This window comes from Podarcis cretensis (assembly GCF_951804945.1).
Source record: "Podarcis cretensis genome assembly, chromosome: 2".
NCBI classification, from domain to species: Eukaryota; Metazoa; Chordata; class Lepidosauria; order Squamata; family Lacertidae; genus Podarcis; species Podarcis cretensis.
The window spans coordinates 56714634-56738499 of record NC_137171.1 but is presented as its reverse complement, the minus strand read 5'-3'; the positions used below and the strand labels follow the sequence as shown (position 1 = coordinate 56738499).

Sequence of the window (23866 nt, the reverse complement as noted above, 5' to 3'; positions counted from 1 at the left end):
AAAGACTGGCTCTCCACATTTGAACTGACCAGGACCCTGCACTTCTCATCCCAAGCCCTTCTCTTTGTTTCCCCTACCCAAGAAGCAGAGGGTGACTACATGAGAACAGGCTTTTTCTGTGGTGGCTCCCCATCTGTGGAATGGTCTCAGAGAGGGTTGCCTAGCGCCATCATTACATGTCTTTAGGTACTCAGGTCTTTGGCGTCTTTGGCCATTAAATAATCTATGACAGACATCCCCAACCTTTGGCCATCCAGATGTTTTGGACTACAATTCCCATCATCCATGACCATTGGTCCTGTTAGCTAGGGCAGTGTTCCCCAACCTTGGGCCTCCAGCTGTTTTTGGACTACAACTCCCATCATCCCTTGCTAGCAAGACCGGTGGTCAAGGATGATGGGAATTGTAGTCCAAAAACAGCCTCCAAAAACAGCAGGAGGCCCAAGGTTGGGGAACACTGAGCTAGGGAATATGAGAGTTGTAGGCCAAAACATCTAGAGGGCCGCAGGTTGGGGATGCCTGATCTATGACCTGTTAAATGTGTGTGGGCGCGACAGTTATTATGATTATTTTATTATGTCATTGTTATGATCCATAAATTATGTTCTTAATGGTGTACACCACCCTGTGATCTTTGAATAAAGCGTGGTTTAGAAATCAAATAAACAAAAATGCCAGACTGCTATGTTGATTTTGCCAAAATAAAATTTTCCATAGAAGGTGGGGGGGGGGTTGCCATTGTTTCAGTATGTTCCAGACTGCAAAGTATGTTTTGGAAAAGGGCTGGACGTTATGGGAAGTAGTCCTAATCCACTTTAAGTCATGGGATCTGTGACACTTACTTTAATAGAATTAGGATAACAGCTAATTTTCTTTTTGGGGAAAAACCTAAATATGTTTCATAAGACTTCAAACACACAGCTTTCCCATGGAAAAAAAGTCAGTCTGATATCAATTTAATAATGCAGTCTAAGCATATAAAACAGTACATTTTTGTTGCCTCTCCCTTTTTAAGCTTGTTGCTGCAGTATTAGAATTACTTGTGTAGCTTTACCGACACCAGCATACTGTGCCTGATGCAGGCTTGTGCTTCTTTACTACCTAATCTCCATACCAGATGGCAAATACATTTCAAAACTGAGGGAAATTTTGAAAGCTGAGTGTGATATAACATTAAATAGCATTTCATTTTTAAAAAGTTTATTTATTTATTTATTTATTTATTTATTTATTTATTTATTTATAATTTTAGATTATAACCAAAAAGAAAACATTTCAACAATAACTCTTAACATTTTAAGCCTCAACTTCCCTTCCCCTTCCTGTGGTTCCTTAAAGTTGTTTTCATCTTTCCCTGCATATCCTAAATTATCTTGTCTTATTCTTTTTATTCCTCCATTATTATATATGTTTTGAAAACTGCAAGTTCTTACAATAATCCAGCTAACGTCTTAATCTGTTTACAGCTTTTATTTCAATAAACCATTTCCTATCCTTAATAAAGAGTTTGTTATCTTGATTTCTAATTCTTCCGGTAAGTTTTGCCATTTCTGCATATTCCATTGATTTCTGTAACCATTCTTCTCTTGCCAGAACTTCTTCTTTCCATTTTTGGGCAAATAACATTCTTGCAGCTGTAGTTCTATACATAAATAAGTTTCTGTACTGCTTAGGTAGCTCTGACCCCATAATTCCCAAAAGAAAAGCTTCTAGGTTGTTGTTGTTTTTTACAAATATTATCTTTAAAATATTTTTTCAATTCATTATACAGTCGTACCTTGGAAGGCAAACAGAATACATTCTGGAAATATTCCAAAATGTTCAAAAACCAAATCGCAGCTTCTGATTGGCTACAGGAAGCTCCTCCAGCCAATCAGGAGCCACGGAAGCCTTGTTGGACATTTGGGTTCCAAAAGACTGTAGAGACCAATATGGGAGAGGCATATTTTACTTCAGGTGAGGCAAATAAATGCATCTGGGGTTTTGCTATTATAGGTGCATCATAGCCTTTCTTCTCTGTGATCCTCCCAGTTCTTATTCCTCCTATGGTCACTGCTGTGGATACACGACCTATGACTCCAGGCACTACAGTAATCTGCAATGGATTCTCATACAGCGGCGTTAATGTTGCCAGCCTTCATGTCATGATTGCAGACATCTTTGTAATGCAGAGTTGGTCTGCCATAACAGCAGCCATAACAGATGGCCACCTTCTTTTCATAGATCCAAATAAATATGTGCTAGTTAGATACTTAGAACTGCTTCAGGACCACTGGGTTGAGCGGTTTTAGAAGGTCCATGCCAGCTGTTTTAATAAGGCAAGGACCAACAAGGCATTGGCAGTAGGGAATAATATCCGCTATTTGCAAATCATTAATATCGAACGTAGAAGAAATCACACTGTTTATTGGAAGTCATGTTTGGGAATCCCAATATGTGAACCAATCTGGAACTCAGTCCGGCAGAAGCAGCCCATGTCATCAAGGATAGTAATGTAGGTTTATTCTGTAATGGACTAGTTGAGCATTTTTCCATGGAAAGCAGTGGTATGTAAACTACTTTCACCATGCACTTTTCTAAAAAAGATAATCATTTTAAAAAGTATTGCGCTGGTATTTCTGACTGTTGTGTGCTGTGTATTTACAAGAGATTTACAACTGGGTGCATTTCAGCTCAAAAGTTCTGTTGAGTTCATTGAAACTTACTTTGTATGTAGGTGTATGCACATGCAAGAGAGAGAGGGACCATGCCCAGGACCAGGTTGTGTATATTCTGTGTTACCATGCAGTTGCCAGGTTCCTGAAGATGACCCACCTCAGATGCTCCAGCCAAACCATGGTTTTAGCTATTGGGCATGTGCTGTGGACTTGTATGTCTGTGGCATTTATCATTTCCCTCCTGTACTTCTTGGTTTGAGATACAGTAACTATAAGTACTGTACAGTCTTTGACTGAACTGTCATAGACTATTGTCTTGAGGTACATTCTTTTTCCTTCGTTCTGTCTCTGAACATGTGCTTGTGAAAGGCGGGGGTGGTTGTTGTTTGATCCTTAGTTTGGGAGTGTATGGTTAGAATTATCACAAGTATGCGCCCTACCCCTGCTGGGTAGAGAACTACATAAAATAACTTTTTCATTTTTGATTGCCAAGAGATTTCCTAATAATAACTCTGTTTGATTGCCAAATGATTTCCTAATAATAAATCTAAATAAAGTTCCAACACAAACTGCTGTTTCTGTGTATAATCCACTCTGCATAATCCACTGATGTGATTTTAATGCCAGCTTTTGTTTTGGTAAACACATGTGGTAATGATGAATAATTTCCTTCTGCCATGACAACCAATAGTATTTTGAGTTCCACATGCTTGGTACAGTATTATGGTTGCTTTCATAATTCTAGAGCCATTCTTTTTGGCAAGGCATTGTCATCTTAGGTTTTATAAAAGCAGTGAATATAAAACTGCTGTGGCCTTTTGATAGGGTTTTGAATGAAGAAAAATTGTTTTTCACTTTTGTGTATTCAGGGTTTTCCAAGGAATATGTAAATATTGGATCCTATCTTCGTGAAACTTTGCAAGGCTGTGGCCTGTGGCACCCTGGAGCAAAGAGGTATGTTAATTAGTAACTTCAGAATGGGTAATAGGCTACTAAAGTCTTTTCTATGCCACAAGAAAAGTGTATTACTAGAGAAATTTCTCACATTAGAGAGATTATATGTTCTAATTATTCTCAGAACTAGTGCTCATGGCACAACTTTCTCTTGCAGCTTGCAACCACGTATAATCTCATATTAATAGCTAGAGTATATCCTTTATTCATATAGGCAGTGTTCCTCTGCATGGGCATAACAGAACTCTCCCTCTCAACCTCGCCTTCCTGGACATGCATAAGGCCCCATATGCAAACTGTATGTCACAGCACTCTGGAAATGAAGAGGCTTGTGAGTACTGCCTTAATCCCGTCCAGTCCTCCCATTCTGCTCAGTAAAACTATGTCAGCAGCATCCATTTGAGGATTCTGAATGGTGTAGAAGTGCTGACTTGGAATATTTATTTTAAATATCTGTACCCTGCTAGTTAGCTAAAGGCTCTCAGTAATAAGATAGCCTCTACCCTCAGGCTTGGAATCTAAAGTGATGAATGAAAAGGAAAAAAATACACCTCACAGATGCCAAGCAGATTGAGGATTTAGGTGTAATGAACATGCCAGCATACTGAACATCCTGAAAACAGCATATCTTTTTGGTATCTGAGAATTATTCTTCCTTTTTGCTCATTATCTTTGAATACTTTCTGGTTTTAGTGTGTGTGTGTTTTCTTAGTCTGAAATACAGGATACAGAAGGAAACGGTTTTGTGACTGAGGAAGAAAACAAATGAGCTTGGGTGCTAGTTCTTAGCTGCATAGTTCTTGTAAGTTCTCACTGCCATTGTTCATTTGGCTGAAGGATGGAACTAGGTTTGTCTTCCCTTTGCTATGATGTTCTTTCTGGGAGGCAGGGACAACAGCTTCTCATTGACCCTTGGTTCCCTGGTCAATGATTGAGGCACAGCACCCTGCCCTGTGGTCTCAGAATAACTTACACGTGCAGCTCTCCTATTCCTAGTAATATCCCATTGTATGGTTCACAGGCAATGACGAGAGAGTGCAATGAAGAGAGAGTAATTTCCCATTGTATGGTTCACGGGCAATGAAGAGAGAGTGCAAACGGGAGTCCAGTGCAAGGAAGAATCCTATCCATAGTGGATAGGTATGAAGTTGAGGGATTGATAATTGCAAAAAGCCAAGGCCAGTCCTTTAGTATGGGATTCCAGTCCCTACTTGCACACTAGTAAATTGTTTTATGTCAAATTTCCAGAGACTTTGCCCTGTGATAATGTTTAATCAAATGACAGAAACTCATTGCCTAGTTAATGACTAACATAGCGCTTCCTTTGTTTTCATACTGATGTATTGGTGCAGCCCTCATACTCAAGTGTTGTTAACCTTGTGTTTGGTAGTAAACCCAAACATAAGAGCTCATAAGAGCTTGTATGTTAGAATACATCCCTTCCAAACCAGCATGTCTTATTTTCTGCATGCAGGAAAAAATATATGGAGCAGTATTCGAATGTCTCATTACTTTTCCTTATAAAAACAAAGCTGGACCAAACATGTAGGGAAAAGGTGTCAATTACAATCTTCCCTGGTGCCCGCAAAAAGCAAGGATGAGGGAGGGGCAAATCAGTGGGGACCATGACAGTAGCAAAGGATTAAAGACCACCCCACCTGTCACATACATACATAAACATGTGACAGCTATGTCACACATGTGTGGTGACTATTATTTTAAATGGTCATCATAGCAGGATTACCTTAGGGCAGTTGGAACTGTTTTAATTAAGTAAAATATTCCACAGTAACACACAATTACTGAAGTCAGTTTGTCAAGTTATATGGCAGTATCCTTCATGGTTCATGACCTGTTGGTTTTTAACGGTGTTTAACACTTGTTTAATCTGAGGCATACAGCCTTAGTGACACCAACTCTCAAATTGTAGATTATTACATTTCTGTCAAGTAATTAACTGCAGTTTACGGTGAACTAAGTTCATACTGGCAACAGTTCAACTTAGCTGTTAAAATTCTAAACGGATATGACCACAGGTCTTTATATAACAATAAATAGTAGCAAAGAAAAAGTGTGTGCTATACACTGTCCTGTGAAATGTTAGAACAGGTCTTTCAGCTCTATCTGTTCCTTCCTTGGTTATCAGTGCTATGCACTTTGGTTCATAGAACATGAAGGTTCTTCTATGCAACTATGCAAAATTCCGAAGATTATATATTAAAGGTAGGGGGTGGGGGTGTTGGCAGAACACTCTCCCCACCCCTATTCTTCTTCTGTTTCTGTCATCTCCACTGTCTCTATTCTTACCCTGAGAGAAGACAGAGGCTGGTACAGTACTGAGTGTTACTGCTACCGAGCCTACTTAAATGGGAAAAGACCATGGGGTAAAGGAGATATCTATCCAGGCAGATAATCAGGTTCTAGGAGGTTGGGGAGGAAATAATTGGCTCTCTTACCTGCTCGGGTCACTGTCTAGGGCAGGGGTCAGCAACCTAAAGCCCATGGGCTGGAAGCGGCCCGCGGAGGTCGTTTGACCAGCCCACGAGCCACCCCGAACCGAGTCACCTGCTTGTGCGCTGCGCTAAACCAGCACGGCATGAGGACTCGCTTCCGTGGCGCTGGAAATTGCGTCTGCACATGCGCAAACACTGGAAATCGCAGGCATGCGCGTGCGATCCGACCCACGGAGGGATCTCTGCAGGACTGATCCAGCTCAGGCAAGATAAACCTTGCCAATCCCTGGTCTGGGGAGTAACTAGAAGGGTTGGAATTGAGCAGCAAGGTGTTTTTTTATAAAAAAACACACCAAACAACTGTTTTCTAGAGAAAATCTTTAAAGATAATTATTTAATTGTAATTAATTATGCCATTTATAGGCTGCTTCATTTTCTGGGTGATTGAAAACAGCTTTAAAAGCAGTAAAAAATTAAAACTCACATCACAATAAAATACAGTAAAATGCAGCAAATAAAGCATGTGCGTTATAGAAACTTAACTTGTGGTAACTACAGAAGTCTATAATGGTAGATAGGCCTCCTGTTTTTACCATACTAATCCAAACTGGATTGCATAAGGCTTATATGTGTCATTTTCATAATGTGGCACACCCACCGGTTTAAAAAAACAACAATAGTCATTTGAAAACTGTGTGTGTAAATATTTACCATTCCTTTTAATGGGTAGCACTGTAAATTGTTGTCTTACTCGGAGACATTCCTTAAAGACCATAGGCAGGAACACACAGACACTTGAATTGTTCATGGGGTTTAGACACATAAACAGGCACTGGAATGTTCTTTTAAAAATGAAATCTGTTCCCCTTGAGCACTGTATTGGCCCGAACATAAGCCGCACCCAAATATAAGCCGCTCTATTCCTCGCTGCTCCTGGCTGCATACTGGGGGGGTGAGCTGCGCTGCGTTGCTGGTGCCCTTTCCTCTTCCTCTCTCCCTTCCTGGCCTTGGGGGAGAGGACAGAGTACTACGTGCAGGGCGGGCGCCGCTTTGCCACACTCCTGTCTGCATACCACAAGGTTGCGAATATAAGCCGCACTTTAACTTTTCATGGTCGGAATTTGGGGGGAAAGGGAGGCTTATATTCAGGCCAATGCAGTATTGCTGTTCTCCCCACCACACACACACACACACACAGAGAGAGAGAGAGAGAGAGAGAGAGAGTGTTTTCCTACAAAGTCTGTTGCCTGCTTTGAAACGCTCCTGCATTTCTTAGTGGAGATGATAGACGGCTTTCCTTTTATTTTAAGAGGCAGTTGATTGGTTTTCTTCATTTCAAGTTCCCAAAAGGAAGTATTTTTCATGAGCTAATAAATTATTTATACCAAGGCTCTAGGAGTCACAATGTGAGAATAATGGGGCTGGATTCTCATTCCACCCTTCCTGCTGGCACGAGTGTTTTGCTACTCTTTAATTGTGTCAAGTTATGTAGCACACTGGGTGCAAGTATTTCCTAGCTGATGCTGCACACCCTGATCCCAATCTTCTAGCCATCTGGTGAGACGAAATGTATTGTGATGTGAGAAGCGCTTGCAAAACCAGGAAATCTCTACCAGATTTTTCCATAATAAATGGCTTCCCAGCTGCACAAATAAATATCCACAGTACAAAAGGGATACGTACAAAGTTGCAATGTAAAATTCTGTGGTGTTTCTGCTTCAGCCCCTCATCTTGGCAGCAATGAAGGGATAGTACTGGGGTAGTCAACTTCTTGACTACTTGGGAGACAATTCATTCACCCAAGTCTATAAGACACGGTAGTAGAATGCAAGAGGGGACTGAATAATTTGCCTTTAAGTGCCTAGGACATAGAGTGGGAAATACCAGGCTAGCTGTCTGGGGTTTGGAAATATGTTAATTGTGTCTGGTGAAAGAAATGTCTTACTTAACCTGAGGCCAATGCAGTACTTCCCAGAACTCTTGGGCTTTCGGGGACCAGATATGACGCACATGCAAGTATGCTGCGCAAGAGGCAATTTGGCTTGATTTTAAATGTAGAAGTAATGGGGGAAACAGAGGTGGTGAAGATAGCAAATTTAGCTGCGTCTTATCAGGGCTATGGGGAACTCTGGGGAAAAATTTATAGAGGCAAACTAGGTCATAGCTCTTGTCACCCTTATTGGACTGTTGTTCCACAACAGAAGTGAACAGATAATACTGGGCTGCCATTGTTAAAGCTCCTTTTAAAGTGGTGTTGGAAGTGTGGTTATACAAGAGACAAGTCAAAATCTCAAAATTCAGCAAACTGTAAATTAGTCAGGAGTCAGGACTAACTACTGTATTGGCTAAATTTCTGAACTGCAAAACAATTCACGTTCCATTTTGTCTTTGTTATGTGCTGATGACCTTTGGCTTAATTTTAATTTTAAAATAAGGGAACAAGATAAGATGGTTTTGTTTAAAGATGCTGCACATTTTAGCCTGTATACTTTAAGTTAATTTTCCATACCAGCTTATAGCATCTAAGAAGTATAAAGGATTTTAATTTTAATTTAATTGTGGTATGTAAAATGCAAGCCTAAGGCAAGCATTTGAAAAGTGGACTGTTCTTTGTTTGTGATATACCAGATGTCAGGGACTGGCGAGTGTGCAGGGGGCTGGAGTCTGACTCAGGAGAGAAGGACAGTGGTTTCTAGGGACCTGTTCCAGCCAGGAGGCAAGAGTCAGAGGCAAGAGAAGCTTCAGAGCTTTAGCCTTATTATTGTGTCTACAAAGAAGCAAAAACTGTAAAATAATCACATTGTATTTTATATTGTGGAAAGCAATGTGTGGCCTTCATTTTCAGAACATGCAGTTTACGGATGGCTGTGTGGAGTGGGCTTCAACAGGAAACACAGATACAACACTCGGTTATCTCTGTTATGTCAGGCTGCACCTCTTTATCTACCTTAGTCATGCCTACCATGTGTCTTTCAGTACTGTAACATTTAACTTTTACTGACTATATTGCTATAGAGCTGCGGTCAAAGCGTTGAGCCAGGAGAACTGTGCCTTACTTGTAATCTGACATTGCCCAACCTGTGTGGGCAGTTAAGTGACCTTTCTTTGTGGTTTTAAAGCATGAGCTTGCTTCAGATACTTCACTTGATAATCCTTCTGACCTGCTTTCGAAATTATATGCCACCTTCAATTACTTTGTTAACTGTTGTTTGCTTGAAGCTTTCTCTGCTCTGAATAGAATAGTTAAAATGGCCAAGAAGCATACTCTTAGTTTTAAACGTCTGTAGCTCTTTAATGTCCTTTATTTTCAGATACGTATTTCAAAAAAAATGTCAAAACATTTTACAACCTATCTTAAAGCATGAAATAGAACATTACAAAATATTAAAATAACTAGACTGTCATATACACTGTTTTTAGCGGACCGGACGACTTAAATATAAACATTCAAGATAAAAACTGAATACAAAAATACAATAAAATTCCACATATACAGCATCATTTGCAATTAAACAAAATAACTAAAATAGAAGTTGCACCACATTCTCCCACACACCTGGAACTATAACCTCTCCCAAAGACGTCCTTTACAACCTTTCATTTACAAGCCTCATTCTCAAGCATTCCCACCAATCATACTGATAACACAGGTAATGCTCAACCAACCATTTGACATAAAGAGAATGCCTGGTCTGCAAAAAATCCCAGACAGTTTTAAGCATGATTAACAACCTGCTCATTCACCTATCACCATCTAGGGCAATAAAGTAACATACAAACAGCAACATAACCACTCTCTCATCCAGGTAGCACCTTAATTGGTTCGCTCTCCCAAACTATGTGGAATTAAACAACTTCAGAAGACACAAACACATTACGACCCAGACTTTCACTCTGGGCAACCAAAAACACAATTCCAGTTACCACCATAATACCTCCGGATATGTATATCTAGATAATAATGTAAATTACATTATGCTTTCTAAATATGAAGGAGAGAAGGAACTTCTTTTGAAAAATTCTGAGAAACAGTGCTACAGGCTCCCCCGCGCCCAGTTTAGGCAATGGTAGGCATCTCTTCCAGCCACCTGGCTAATTTTCAAAATTCCAATATTGCATGATAAAGGGACATTCTCAAAGCCAAAAAATCTTGAGTAGAAAGCTAGTGTTCAGTTAGAAAAATTCTATTTCTTCACTAGGTTGGGGCACGCCTATTAAATTACCGTACATAAAAGGGGAGAAAAAACACATGGGAATGGCAAGTTTTAGGAAATTCCAAAGAAGCATGGTAAATAAATGCAAACAAGTAACATCTGCCTCTGTGCTGTGACTCAGTGGGAAGGATGGCGGTTCAAGCGCTTCTTCAAGGAATTGTCACTGCATAGTTGCAGTTTGTGCCCCACAAAAATCTGAGCAAAGCGTATTGGTGTTGGCCTGCTGGAATCACTTTTTTGCAGAATAAAAATGTTTTTTTACTAAAGGACTGAGGAAGCAAAGAGAACCTAGGAAGAACGCTGCTGGATCTGGCCAGAGGCCCATCTAGTGTGCCATCCTGTTCTCACAGTGACCAACAGTTGCCTATGAGAAGCCCACAAGCTGGACCTAAGCGCAGCAGCACTGTCCCCACTTGTGATTCCCAGAAACAGTCAAGCACTGGGGCCAGAATCCAACCTTCCTTCTGAGGCGAGCTGCCAGCTGTCATCAGAGCACTGTTGCCTCTCGGTCTGCAAAGCTTTTATTAGTCTTATAAAAGCACACTTCACACCCACTCCAATTTAGATACGGCTTTTAATATGTATAGAGTTGGAACTGATCAGTTCTAGGGGTCTGCCCAGTCATGTTATGGATACCATTTTCAGCGTGTTCACCCTGAGGATGTGAACCAATCTACTTAGAGAACAGAGACATGTACATGCAGGATCATGACACTGGTGATGGTTCAGCTTCAGGTGTTTTCCCATTAAAAGTACAATTGTACTTACCTAAAGCGTAGTTTTCCACTTGGAATGGGAAGATGGAGTATTTGGAATGCTTTACAGTCTTACTCAGACCTAGCTTCCACCTTGGGCTCTATATTGGGGAAACATGGGGTATAAGACAAACAGATGGGATTCTATCCAACTAAGTTATATTCAGAGTAAACCCACTGAAATTAATGGACCTAGTATTTGTAGAACTAACATTGGATAAAATCCATAGTTTTGGTGCAGAAACTACATTGGTTACCCTGGTGCATGACTGTTTCTGGGAGATGGATGAGGGGAGGTGCAAACCTTTTGATTCTGCTGGACTTCTCAGCGCACTGGAAAGCAACAAGGCCCCTCTGCACCCCCATGAATAGTCATCCCCAGACTTAAACAGAGAAAGCTTGTGTATGTAGAACCTGAAATATGATACAAAATGTACAGGCACTATTCTCATTTTGGAGGAAAAACTTTACTGCTTCCCCTTTTAGTGTTTTATTTTCCCTCACCCTAGAAGAAATCCTGTGAATACCCCTGTATCAGTAGCTTTTGATACCATCAGCCATAGTATCCTTCCAGGATACTTTGTGAAGTTGGATTTGAGGCCACTGTTTTGCAGCTTTTCTGCCTTTTCCTGGGATGTTGATCTCATAGGATGGTGTTGGTTAGAACTGCTGTTCCACTCTCTGGCCATTGACTTGTAAGGAACCACAGGTTTTCATCTTTTCCCCAGTCTTGTTTTAATCTTGTTTTGATTATTTTTTGTGATGTACTTTATATTTTGAAGGCTTCTTTAAATACTTTGCAAAGGAAAAAGTGGACTAAAAACAAAAACTTAACTGGCAAATGCATGCTCCTCAGCCTGAGTTTGTTTAAGGAATAGCAGTTGCCTAACGGGACACGGGTGGTGCTGTGGTCTAAACCACAGAGCCTAGGGCTTGCTGATCAGAAGGTCGGCAGTTAGAATCCGCGTGACGGGGTGAGCTCCTGTTGCTCAGTCCCAGCTCCTGCCAACCTATCAGTTCAAAAGCACGTCAAAGTGCAAGTAGATAAATAGGTACAGCTTCAGCGGGAAGGTAAACAGTGTTTCCGTGCGCTGCTCTGGTTTCGCCAGAAGCGGCTTAGTCATGCTGGCCACATGACCCGGAAAAACAGTCTGTGGACAAACGTCAGCTCCCTCGGCCAGTAAAACGAGATGAGTGCCGCAACCCCAGAGTTGTTTGCGACTGGACTTAACTGTCAGGGGTCTTTTACCTTTATGTTTAACACTTGTTACCATATCATCCCCCCCCCCCACCACTGAAATGCCCCCACATGCCTCTTCCTCCTAGCACAAATTGAAACAGAATACTTTATAGTTAACACTTTTATGCTTGTACAATATCACTGTAAAAGCTAGTGGGTGAGATAATATCTTCTTTTCTTTCTTTCTTTTTGCTATGATTTCCCTCTCGTTCCAAAAGCTGGGTATCTTAGTCCATAATAAATATAAATAAAGTCTGATAATGTTTCTGGACTGTATTTTCTTTCAATCATACTCTCTCTCTCTCTCTCCCCCCCCCATCTCTTCTGCTTCTCCTCTTCCAGTAATCGTCGCTCGATGAGTTGGAAATAGATGAAAGATCTAAATAGTTTACAGTAGAAATGAGAGGTTAATTTACGCTCTGTTGAAAGTGATTTGACTTCTGGTTTGTTTGCCAATTGTCTGCATGTTGCAGAACATGAGTTTTGTAATCCAAGCTCTGCGGGAGCAGAGCTGTCTGTCAGCATTTCTCAGCTTTCAACTGAAGAATATTTGGCCTACATTTGCAGAGTATTGATTTTATCTTCAGCAAATGCCTGTTATTAACTCTGTACACACAGACAAATGCATTGTAATAAATAGTTCATTTCTTTCAGATATACAGCCGTACCTTGGGAGTCAAACAGAATCCATTCCGGAAGTCCGTTCGACTTCCAAAACGTTTGGAAACCAAAGCGTTGCTGCTGCTGCTGCTTCTTTTTACATCCTGGCCATTTTTATTTATTTTTTATTATTATTAATTTACATCCATACACAATCTTAGGTACATGTACAGCCTTAAATAATTATACCATTAAATATTGATTTAAACTTGTATTTGTACATGCTCCTTTCTTATAATTTCTGACTAAACAAAAATAAACAAAAGTAAAAAATCCAATAAACTAAATTGTATGAAAACAGACTTCCCGTCATTTCCCGATGTAAGTTACATTTACGACATTGAGTGTACTTATACTTCTTACCTTACTCTTACTATAGTTTGTAGTACTTTATTATAACATATCGTACCATTTTTCCTTGCTTAGTAGTATTTAATTTACACAAGGGTCATTCAAATGCTGCCATAGATGTTATGTTGTTGTTATATTTTTGTAGGTATTTCTTGAGCATATCCCATTTTTGCGTGAATGATTGTTTTGTATTTCCCCATAATCTATCTGTCAGTTAAGCCAATTCTGCATAGTCTAATAACTTATTCTGCCATTCCATTACTCTTGGTACTTTTCCCCCTTTCCAGTTCGATGCAATTAATAACTGAGCAGCGGCTGTTGCATATAAAAAGATTTCTTTTATATTTTTTGGGATATCACTGCCTAAAATTCCAAGTAGAAATGCTTCTGGCTTCTTTGCAAATGTTAATTTAAAGCTCTTTTTCATCTCATCATAGATGAGGTTCCAGAACTCTTTAATTTTTCGGCATGTCCACCACTTATGGTACATATCTCCTTTTGTTTCCCCACACTGCCAACATTTGTCTGAAATATTTTTATACATTTTGGAGAGTTTTGATGGTGTAAGGTACCACCTGAACTGCAGGAAGCGCAGCTTCTGATTTGCTGCAGGAAGCTCCTGCATCCAATTGGAAGCCCTGTCGGATGTTCGGCTTCCAAAAAGAGTTCACAAACCAGAGCAGTCACTTCCGGGTTTGCAGCGTTCGGGAGCTAAAATGTTTGAGAACTAAGCTGTTCAAAAACCAAGGTACGACTGTACAGTATAGGTGTTAGTAATAAAAGTATTTTATATTTGTAAACAAAAAAGATCTGTATTTCGGTGAATTTGCTTGTGTGTTGAGAGTTCATAGGGTAGCTTAAGATTACATTGCAAAGTACAACATCAGATGATAGCACAATGCTATACATGTTTACTCAAAAGTCAGTCTTATTAACTTCAGTGGGGCTTACTCCTAGGTGATTATGTCTATATAGGATTGATTTGTTTGCCCCAGGTTGTTGCAGTACACCATGACTAAGAAGATGAGTTCCCAATTTTTGAAATACCTTAGGGGCTAGCTAAATTTGTTCCAGAGCTTGCTTCTCCTCCTATCTTGGGGTTAGCTTCTGAACATCTTCAAAATCCTTTCTTTACAGCCATATAAGTAGTAAATATATCCCCAATTTGGGATAGTAAATGGAACAGTTCATATCATAACTGCCCTTATGCAATACTGTGTACATGTATGGTCAAACCTTTTTCAAAAATGGCACTGTAGAACTGGAAAAGGTGCAACCAAAATTTAGCAGAGAGCTGGAGCACTATTAGGTAAAGCTAAAGCATTTGGGGCTTTTTAGTTTAGAAAAGTACATCTAAATGCTAGGGGTTTATAACCACAAAGCAGAACTTGTGGTCTTCCAGATGTTGTTGGACTACAGCTCCCATCACCCCAAGCACAAGTTAGGGCTAAAGACAGTGACATCCAGAAAGCCACTTGTTCCCCAACTCTGGTTTATAAAATTATGCATGGTATAAAGAGGATGGATACAAATAAGTGTTATTATAGAACCCCCAGTTTTATTTTCAGTTCCATTGCTAATACAGGTGCTCCCCCACTTACACAGGGGTTCTGTTCCAGGCCCCTGCATGCACAAATGAAATCACATAAAGTGGTTTGCACGGGGAGGAGAGGAGGAGACTCACACGGGCTGCAGCCCAGCCGGTCCCAAATCTGCCTGCCTGCGGAGAGCCAGAAGGGCCAAGAAGGGCACCCCGCAGAACTGGTGTCAGGATGGGGGTGCAAACGCAGCAGAGGTGGGGAGAAGGCACCACCCACCCCATGCCGCTGGTTGATCAAAGGCGGCCTTCCCTCGCTTGGGCAGCAGCCCCAAGAGAATGAAGGGCTATTTATTTATTTCATGGTAAATGTGGTTGTGAGTGATGGGGATGCTCATTAGTAGTGTGTGTGTGTGTGTGTGTGAGAGAGAGAGAGAGAGAGAGAGAGAGAGAGAGAGAGCCTGTACACTCTAGCCTGGGATTTGGCTTTTTCTCAGCAGGAGCACATTCAGCTGATATTTTTACTGAGCGCTTCCCCACTACCCTAAGTTTTCTTTCTTGCTTAGTCACTGCTAATCCATATAGTTAGTGACCAATTTAAACTAAGTTTATGCCTTAATGACATGGGATTTGCTTTGTTGTGTTTCTCTTGCAGTGGAATCTGGTGTGTGATGATGACTGGAAAACCCCCTTAACTACATCATTGTTCTTTGTGGGTGTGCTGCTTGGATCCTTTGTATCAGGACAGCTCTCAGACAGGTAAAGTACACAGTCAGCTGGCTGCCTTAGGATTTTCGCCGTGCACTTTTGAGGGAGTAGGATCATGTTTGGTATTTTCAATTCCAGCTCTGAACCAAAATTAGACGTACACAGCAGGCTTCAAATAGTGTGCCATGCTCAGTGTGAATTTCCCCTTTACTTTCTAGACTATTTTAGGCATGCCTCAGTAAAAAAAGAAAGACACATACTTCCTTGACTGCTACATCTTATTTATTTACCGTATTTAATAAAATTTATACACCACTTGATTGTAAAAAACCTCAAAGCACTTTATAAGTCTTACACATGCATATGAGGGAGAGAGGGAGACTGAGTGTACCATGCTGTATATGGGTATTCATTCTTGCCTACAAAAAGTAAATAATAATAATATTATGCAACCTGTTTATGCCAGTACTTTCAGATTAATTTTCACTTCCGTAAAAGGACACTGTGAGTATGAGTGTAACACAGGAAAAGGAAATAAAAATACACCCGAGCCAGGATGAAGATAAAAGAAAAAGGATTGTGGTAAACCATTGCTGCAAGGTTTTCACAATCAGTGTTAGAATTTGGGCAGCAAAATGCTATTGTTATTTCTGTGATTGTAAGTTGTTTTCAACTCTTCTAATATTCTGTTTTAATTGTTGTAACCTGCGCTGGGATCTTAGAAAGAAGGGCAAGTAATTAATTATTGTGAATGCTAATATTCTGGACATGTTGCCTTGAGACGCTGTGATCTTGAGGACATAAGTAAAAGGAAGTGTGTGCTGAACCCTTGTTTTACTGGACTTTTTTTGTTTGCTTAATCTCCCCCCCCCCAATACTGTTCCCTGGTGGGTTCCAGAGGCACATTTACAAGGGCAAATATTGCATCTGGAACTTCAGAGAAACTCCCCAGAGGCTATTTCATTTAAAAACAAAGTTAGTGCAATACATGTATTTGCATGTAGTTTGCAATGTATTTGCATGTAGTTTGCTTCTTGAGTTGCTGGACAAAGGCAATCTTTGCTTTCTGTCATTTCTATTAAAACCCCCAACAAATTGATGCATGGCATAAATATGTCACCATGTTCTAATCAATAACGCAAAATTCACGCTGTGCTTGCCACCGGATGTTCCATGGCTGTAGATTTTCATCTCTCATCGGGAGATAATGAAAATGACATGCTGCCACCATGTGTTCATCTGCTAAGAAAGGCAAATCCAGATTATTTAACTTTATTAATTGTAAAATTATTGTGACATCAGCTGATACTTAAAATACTTGTTATCTGGTTATATCTTGCTTCTCTTTACTAAGCATCACTCCGATTAGACAGAATACAGAAAACCCCAGAATTTTGTCCAACAATATTTACATAATTTCAATGGTTTAAAGCAAAGGTACCTGTAGCTGTGCTGCCTCTTGGTGTGATGTGCATAATGAGTTAATTGTCATTTTAATTTGCAATTAGAGAATGCACAGGACAAATTGGTGGTAGTCAAGCTTTATTAATTTGAGTTCAAAGAATAGTCTACATCATCATCATCATTATTACAAGCTGACCCCATGGGTGCAACCCTGCCTAATTTTTCTACCCCCTCCCCCCAAAAAAAGATTCTACTAACTCCCTGCTTTTTATAACATCTTGCCTGATGCAGAGTTCTGGAGAACTCAAAAGCTTGCCACATTTTTGTGAGTTGTTGGTTAATCCTTGGCATCCTTCCAGGGGGGACACACCCATGGTGGGCAGGACCAGAAGCAAAAGTGGGCAACATGTAAATTTTACCTTTGCATATAATAGTAGAGTTTTTACACACACTCGCATGCCCTACTCTATCTTGCATCCATGCAAGCAAAAAGCATTATTGGAGTTCAGGGGCACACTCCAGCCAGGAAATAACCCTCAAAAGTTCCTGTAAAGTAGGGTTTCCCAAATTTGGATCTCTAGCTGTTTTTGGACTACAATTCCCAACATCTTTGACCACTGCTAGCTAGGGATGGTGGGAGTTGTAGTCCAACAACAGCTAGAGGGCCAAGTTTGGGAAACCTTTCTAAAGCAGGACCATTGAAGGGTGTGGCTGGGGAAGGTGTGTGGCCTGGGTTGAGTCCCCATGGCCAGACAAAGGAGCCCAGGGAATTCAATTTGACTCTATGGCCCATCTCTGTACTAGGGTACTGTTTTCATTTTTTGAAAAGTGGGGCTCATCAAATGTCACAAGTCTGTGTTCTAGTGAAAAATAATAAACAGGTCGTGCAATGTTGGGTGAATATTGCCAATATCTAAACTTTCAAAAGGTAAACTCAACGTTCCAGCCCCTCTCTGCAGGAGAAATGTCTGCTCCTTGAGTCTTAAGTTAAATCAACCTGCTAGGTTTCTTTGCTTTCTTTAGAACGCGGCAATAACAATATTGTGGATTCATTTACGGTCTGTCTTGTTTGTTTTTTGTTCTTTTCCTCAAAAGGTTTGGCAGAAAGTCTATTCTATTTGCAACTATGGCTGTGCAGACAGGTTTCAGCTTCCTGCAGATCTTCTCAACCAGCTGGGAAATGTTCACAGTTCTTTTTGTTCTAGTTGGCATGGGACAGATTTCAAACTACGTTGTGGCCTTCATATTAGGTAAGACTATTTCCACTCCATTGAAATGTCCTATTAGCATGGTAGTTTTAGTATGCATACTAATTTCACTTAGTAAGAAATGATTCTATGTAACTGATAGTCCTGTGCCTAAGAGCGTAAACTTCTTTTAGGAACATTTCGCAAAATTGATATAGATAAATTTGCCATAATCTATTCTGCTCTGTAGGTCAGGAATTTAGGTCTGGTTCTCAGGGCCAAACTAGATGAGATGATGAAGATATTTCTTTCTTTGGCCAATTGCAATTTCAGCAATGGCATGGAAATTATTTTTAGATATTTAAGTTTCCCAGTAATTTGGTGAGAAATGAGCAGAGAACAATTCAAAAACTCTTCCATCCCCCAAAATGTGGATGAACAATGAGTTGAATGGGCATTTCAAAAATGTTACATTCCTATGGAGACTAGAGTGGTATGCATCTGCAAAATTTATCAAAAATTGTATTTTTTAAAAAAATTAGATTATCTCATCAGATAATCTCATCAGATAATTATCTCATTCAGATTATTTTAGGTGTTCATTTGTGTCATGCCATCACTGTATTCAATGATTCACAGGGTAAAATAAGTAAACAAAAATAGCTTATGCTCCAAAATCCTTTATAATCTATTATCTAAATGGTGGTTGGAAGAAAAGGCGGCACAAAGGAGGTAACCCTCAAGTAAATGGTTTACTTAGTAGAGGCAACCTCCATATAGTGCCATTTGAAAGTGGCTACCACATCAGAGCTGTTTACATATAGGTGCTTGTCTTTCCCATTTCAAACATTACTAAGTTTCTGCAAATTTGATTATGCTGTAGTTTCATTGACACTTATTTAAACTTCTCCTGTATTATTATAGTTTTTATTGGGATGGGATATTTTAAATCTTTTCCCCACCCCCCAGAAAATGTTCAGCTTTGTTTTGAGGTGCTTGAAGCCTCTTGTGGTGGATATAGGGTCAGAATGTTATTGTATGATGCATTTTAACATGTAGAAAGCAACTCTTTCCATTTAAAAAAATATGTTTCTATTTGTTGAGGCAAAATTGTGTTTCCTTGAACTGCCATGCATTATTTTTACTGTACTGGACCAAGCTGGGCCGAAGGCAGCCGGGGTTAGCAGGGTTTCTCAGGCAGGACAGTGATGCATTCCTGGTGTCCCAACGCCGAGCATTGCTGCCGCTGACCAAGAGGAGGAAGAGTGAGGCGCAGGATGCTCAGCACCATGTGGGCACTGTGCCACACCATGCAGAGCTCCCATTGGTAAGTGGCAATGATGCTTTGTGTTGGGAAGTCAGGTGTGCACCCCACCCCCGCCTGCACCATCCTATCGACCGCAGCTAACAGAACGGGAATGGTGAACTGCATTTTAAAAATGGAAAATTTTATACCTGTGGGTTGGGTTTTTAAAAAAATTTAAACCCACTTTGTCCATGCCTCATGTCTTTGTGCATTTAAGTAAAATATGCTTAAGATGTCTCTCATTTTCATTGTCTCTCCAGCAACGTAGACTGAATAACAATGCAATTCTGTTAACCGACATATTCCGTACTTGTACAGATTTTCCTTCCTCATTTGGTACCCTTTGCTGGAGAAATCTCAAAGGCTGTAGCCACAAATCCCAAACACTGAAGCAGGATTGCACAGGGGACAGGAGTGGGGGAATAGGCAGGGAGTCATGCAGTTGTGGAAATTTACATCCACTAACTACTGGAATCACTTCATTTGGACATGCTTTGAGTTCACACATGCTCATTTCAATAAACTGGAGCAATGATTTTCTCTTTTGGAGGAACTGTTGACTTTTTTGTACTATGGGGCACTTTTTTCAATCTAATAATCATACTGCACAGTTTGATTTATTTTCAAAACCTTTCCTAGGCTCATGTACCCTCTGTGCCTTAATACTGTGTTCACACACAAGCAAGCAACTTCACTTGTATATGTATGTAATTGTTTTTTAAAAGGCACTTCTTTTGTTGCCCTGCTAATCCTTTATCAGGCTATTGAGTACCAACACCTCACCCCCCCCCAATCACTGCCCAAAATTTGCTTGAAGCACATCATGTTTTTGCCCCAGGTTTCTATTATGTGTTGTCATCTCCATGGGTTTGATCCCCAGCATGGATCCCAAGTTTGTGTGTGTCATTCCTTAGTCTTCAGAGGCAGACAGAGAATTCCACCCTGTTTTACCTTGATCAAAAACATACCCACATTATCAGGCTGGCTCATAAACTTTAGTACTACAATTTCTTTATCACCCCTCCATGTTAGCAAAACTGTATTGCCACATATTAATTTTCTAAGCATCATCTGACTTCCAAGAATGGTTAGATTTATAACCTTTATGACACTTTAAACTAAGTTTCATAAGGAGAATTAATATAAATTTCCTCTTGGAAATAAAAAGAGAGCATTCTTAAGGTAAGATGTTCTCTTTTCCTACTGCAATAGCAGCACTGAGGGCCAGGAAAGTGTACTAATACTTTCTCCTTCACCCTGGTGGTATATAAAGGAATATTGCCACACTATCTTAATTAAGAAGGCGGTCAAAAAGAGCACCCATAACCCTTGTGTGCACATTCCATCCACAACAAATGTTGTACTGACTGCACTGTTCTTTCAAGCAATTTTCAAGAATTATTCAAGTTGCCAGAGTCTACTTGAAAATGACCTGATGTATATTTCTGGTAGCACAGCTCTTGAAAACCTTTTTGAGCATGCTCCAACTAAGACAGAACAAATTCCCGAAAGTATCTTCCTTCCTCTTTTTATTTTCTGCAGGGGCATTCAACAATGAAGCAATATAATTTATGAAACGATTCCACACAATTCCAGCATTACAAACTTGTGTTTTTAAAATGTTTATCAGGAGGCCACAAGTGCAGGAAATGAAGAGAAAAGGGAGAATTCAAATATGTACAGAAATCAAACAAATACATTTACTAGCTAAGAATCACGTAATATATTTTATAGAAACAGATTTGTATGCAACTTTGGAGCCTCTTTTCTTAATTCATTCCAGGACATACAAAGTTGTTTCATAATGTGTAAGGCATACTGTAAAATAGGGGGTAGGAGTGGGTGGGTGGATGAAAGAGAGATAGAGACCCGTCCCACCTCCCAAAAAATCCATCTGAACCATCCACTTGATTCTGCCGAATTCAGTCTTCTTCATAATAAGAAATTGTGAACTGAAATGCAGGATTCAATGACAAAAACTCAGGTACCCATTGTTGAGAATCTTGTCACCAGTGAAACATACTTGATTATTTCATTTTCCATAAACTGCTTCACAGAAAAGTTCTTCACAGAACTGGAGAAAAAAAAAATTTGCTGCACCAGTTGGTTCATCACTCAAATCTTACAAGATTTCTGACTGGGTTTACACAATGGCCTTCTTTCAGTCGTGGGGTGGCCTATTGTGATGAGATACCTATGAAACGGAAATTTAAAGGTTAAACAATAATTAGATTCCCTAGGTTTGGCCGTCTTGATTTTTGAACTTGCTGGATGCTAAACTGGAAAAGGGCCTAATACAAAATAGTAATGTGACTTCATCTTAGAGAAGGAAATGCATAATGGTACAGTTTTATGAGTATCAATGGCAATTGTACTGTAAGAGATGATGTAGCATAGTGGCTAAGTGTGTGAGGTCCCTAATTCAAATCTTGCCTCAGCTGCAAACTCACTAGGGAGTTTTACACAAAAGTATTCTCCCAGTCCCCAATATGGGAATAATAGTAATATGCACTTTCATGACAATAATAATATGGACCTTTCTTCCTTCGCTTGTTGAGGGAATTGCTGAGATAATCCCTCAGATACCTTGTGCTTGGTTTCCCTCTTTTGATGCAGCTGCTAGGACTGCACTTAGAAAACCCAGTTTTAAATGTGTGATTGTTCCGATCAACTTTTCAAGAGGAGAGAGAATTGTAGAGGGGGCTGCCCTTAGTTACCTACCCTGCTTCCCCTCTCCACAGATGGACACATTTCTGCCTGCATTGGGGGCACTAACAACTCCATGGCCCTAACAGTTTCATGAATGTATACTTGGAGTGATGATGATGAAGAAGAATTTATTCATATCCCATCTTTTCCCCTGGTTTAGGCCAATGTATGTGAAGGACTTCGAATATTTTAAAGGACTACCTAAATGATAAGTGTATTTTTAATGACACTGAAGGTTCACCAAAGAAATAATTCATTAGCCCCCATAGTCTTCACAGAATTACTGGCACCAGGAAGTTCCCCCCTTCTTCAAAGCTTTCTGTTACAGATGGTTATTGGGGAATGTGGCAGGTGTTTTTATTATTCTTCAGAGTGAACCAAAGTAGTACTTAAATCTCATTATAAATTTGGATATTATAGCCCTTATATTCTGTTTTTAAAATTAAGATTATTTTTCTTATTTAAAGCATTTTAAAGCATTTTTCAACATTTGACGCAACCCCAGAGTTTGTTCCAGTGAGTCTGGGCTCTTCAGCATTCACAACAGGGCAGTGTCCCTCTGGCCTCCCAGAAATCTCTGAAATTGAGCAGGATGAGTCTGGCCCTGCCCCCAAGGCCAGGTGGAAAGGGCCTTGCAGGGAGCGGTCTTCAGCACTCACAGTAGGGCAAACATCTAGTCATTTTTGTTAGAATTAATACTAGTTCTAGGGTTGAGATAGGATCAAATGGGACTCTGCTTGTATGACAGGGCTATCCCGACTCCCCACCAAAAAAGCCATCTGGGTCCCTGCAAAATCTTCTCCTGGAGGTCAGCAGCTGCTCTGGAGCCGAATGGGCTGGGCTACAATGCACTGCTGTAGGCTGCGAAAATTGGAGGCATTTGGGAGGCCTGCTTTTCTCAAGCAGAATTGCTTTTTCGCTTGCACAATACATCTCTGGATCTAAGCTATGGTTACAAATGGAATGACTCTTACTTTCGTGCTCTACTTGTGAGTGTCTAGAGAGATATGATTCGCTGGTGTTGGGAACATAATAATGGATTATCTGAACCTTGGTCAAACCTAGCAAGGGCAATTCTGATATTTTTTAATAGAGGTTGAAACAGATTCTTAATAATGTTATAGCTGTGTTTGATAATCCCCTCCCATTTCTTCCCCCTCCCCCAGCATTATATCCTATCTTACACATTAAACCATAGTTACAAGCATAGCTTAATTTTGGGCCATAATTCTCTTGAAATGTTCTAGGACAAATGGCTCCATTTTAAAGACTGTATTCATTTTTCAAAATGCAATAGAATATTTCGAGTAACTTCTTTTTAAAGAGGGGGGAGAGAGTTAAGATGCTAACCCACACTCCTTGTTTTGAACAGGCACAGAAATTCTTGGCAAATCAGTTCGTATTATATTCTCTACATTAGGAGTTTGCATATTTTTTGCAATTGGCTACATGTTGCTGCCACTATTTGCTTACTTCATCAGAGAATGGCGGATGCTGCTACTGGCTCTTACTGTACCTGGGGTTTGCTGCGTTCCACTGTGGTGGTGAGTCTTAATGTTTGAAAGGCGTTCAGCTTCAGAAATGTGTCATCTGTAGCTGATAGCCTTCAACTTGCATTGTTATATAACCAGCTGGAGGATTTTAACAGCCTTTGGTTGCTGTGGATATATTCCCCACCCCTGGCATTTTGGTTGCAGAGAACAGAATTGTCTTCAATGCCGAACATGTTCT

The 23866-nt window shown here is 40.1% G+C and overlaps 1 protein-coding gene across 1 annotated transcript in view; it reads left to right on the top strand.

The window, feature by feature from the left end:
* The window catches only part of SLC22A4 (solute carrier family 22 member 4), a 52965-nt gene that overhangs the window by 10189 nt on the left and 18910 nt on the right, over positions 1-23866 (top strand). Inside the window, exons 2-4 of the mRNA XM_079966567.1 lie at positions 15477-15580; positions 18029-18183; positions 23508-23679. Of these exons, the coding sequence (XP_079822693.1) occupies positions 15477-15580; positions 18029-18183; positions 23508-23679 (431 nt within the window). The remainder of the gene's footprint in view (positions 1-15476; positions 15581-18028; positions 18184-23507; positions 23680-23866) is intronic.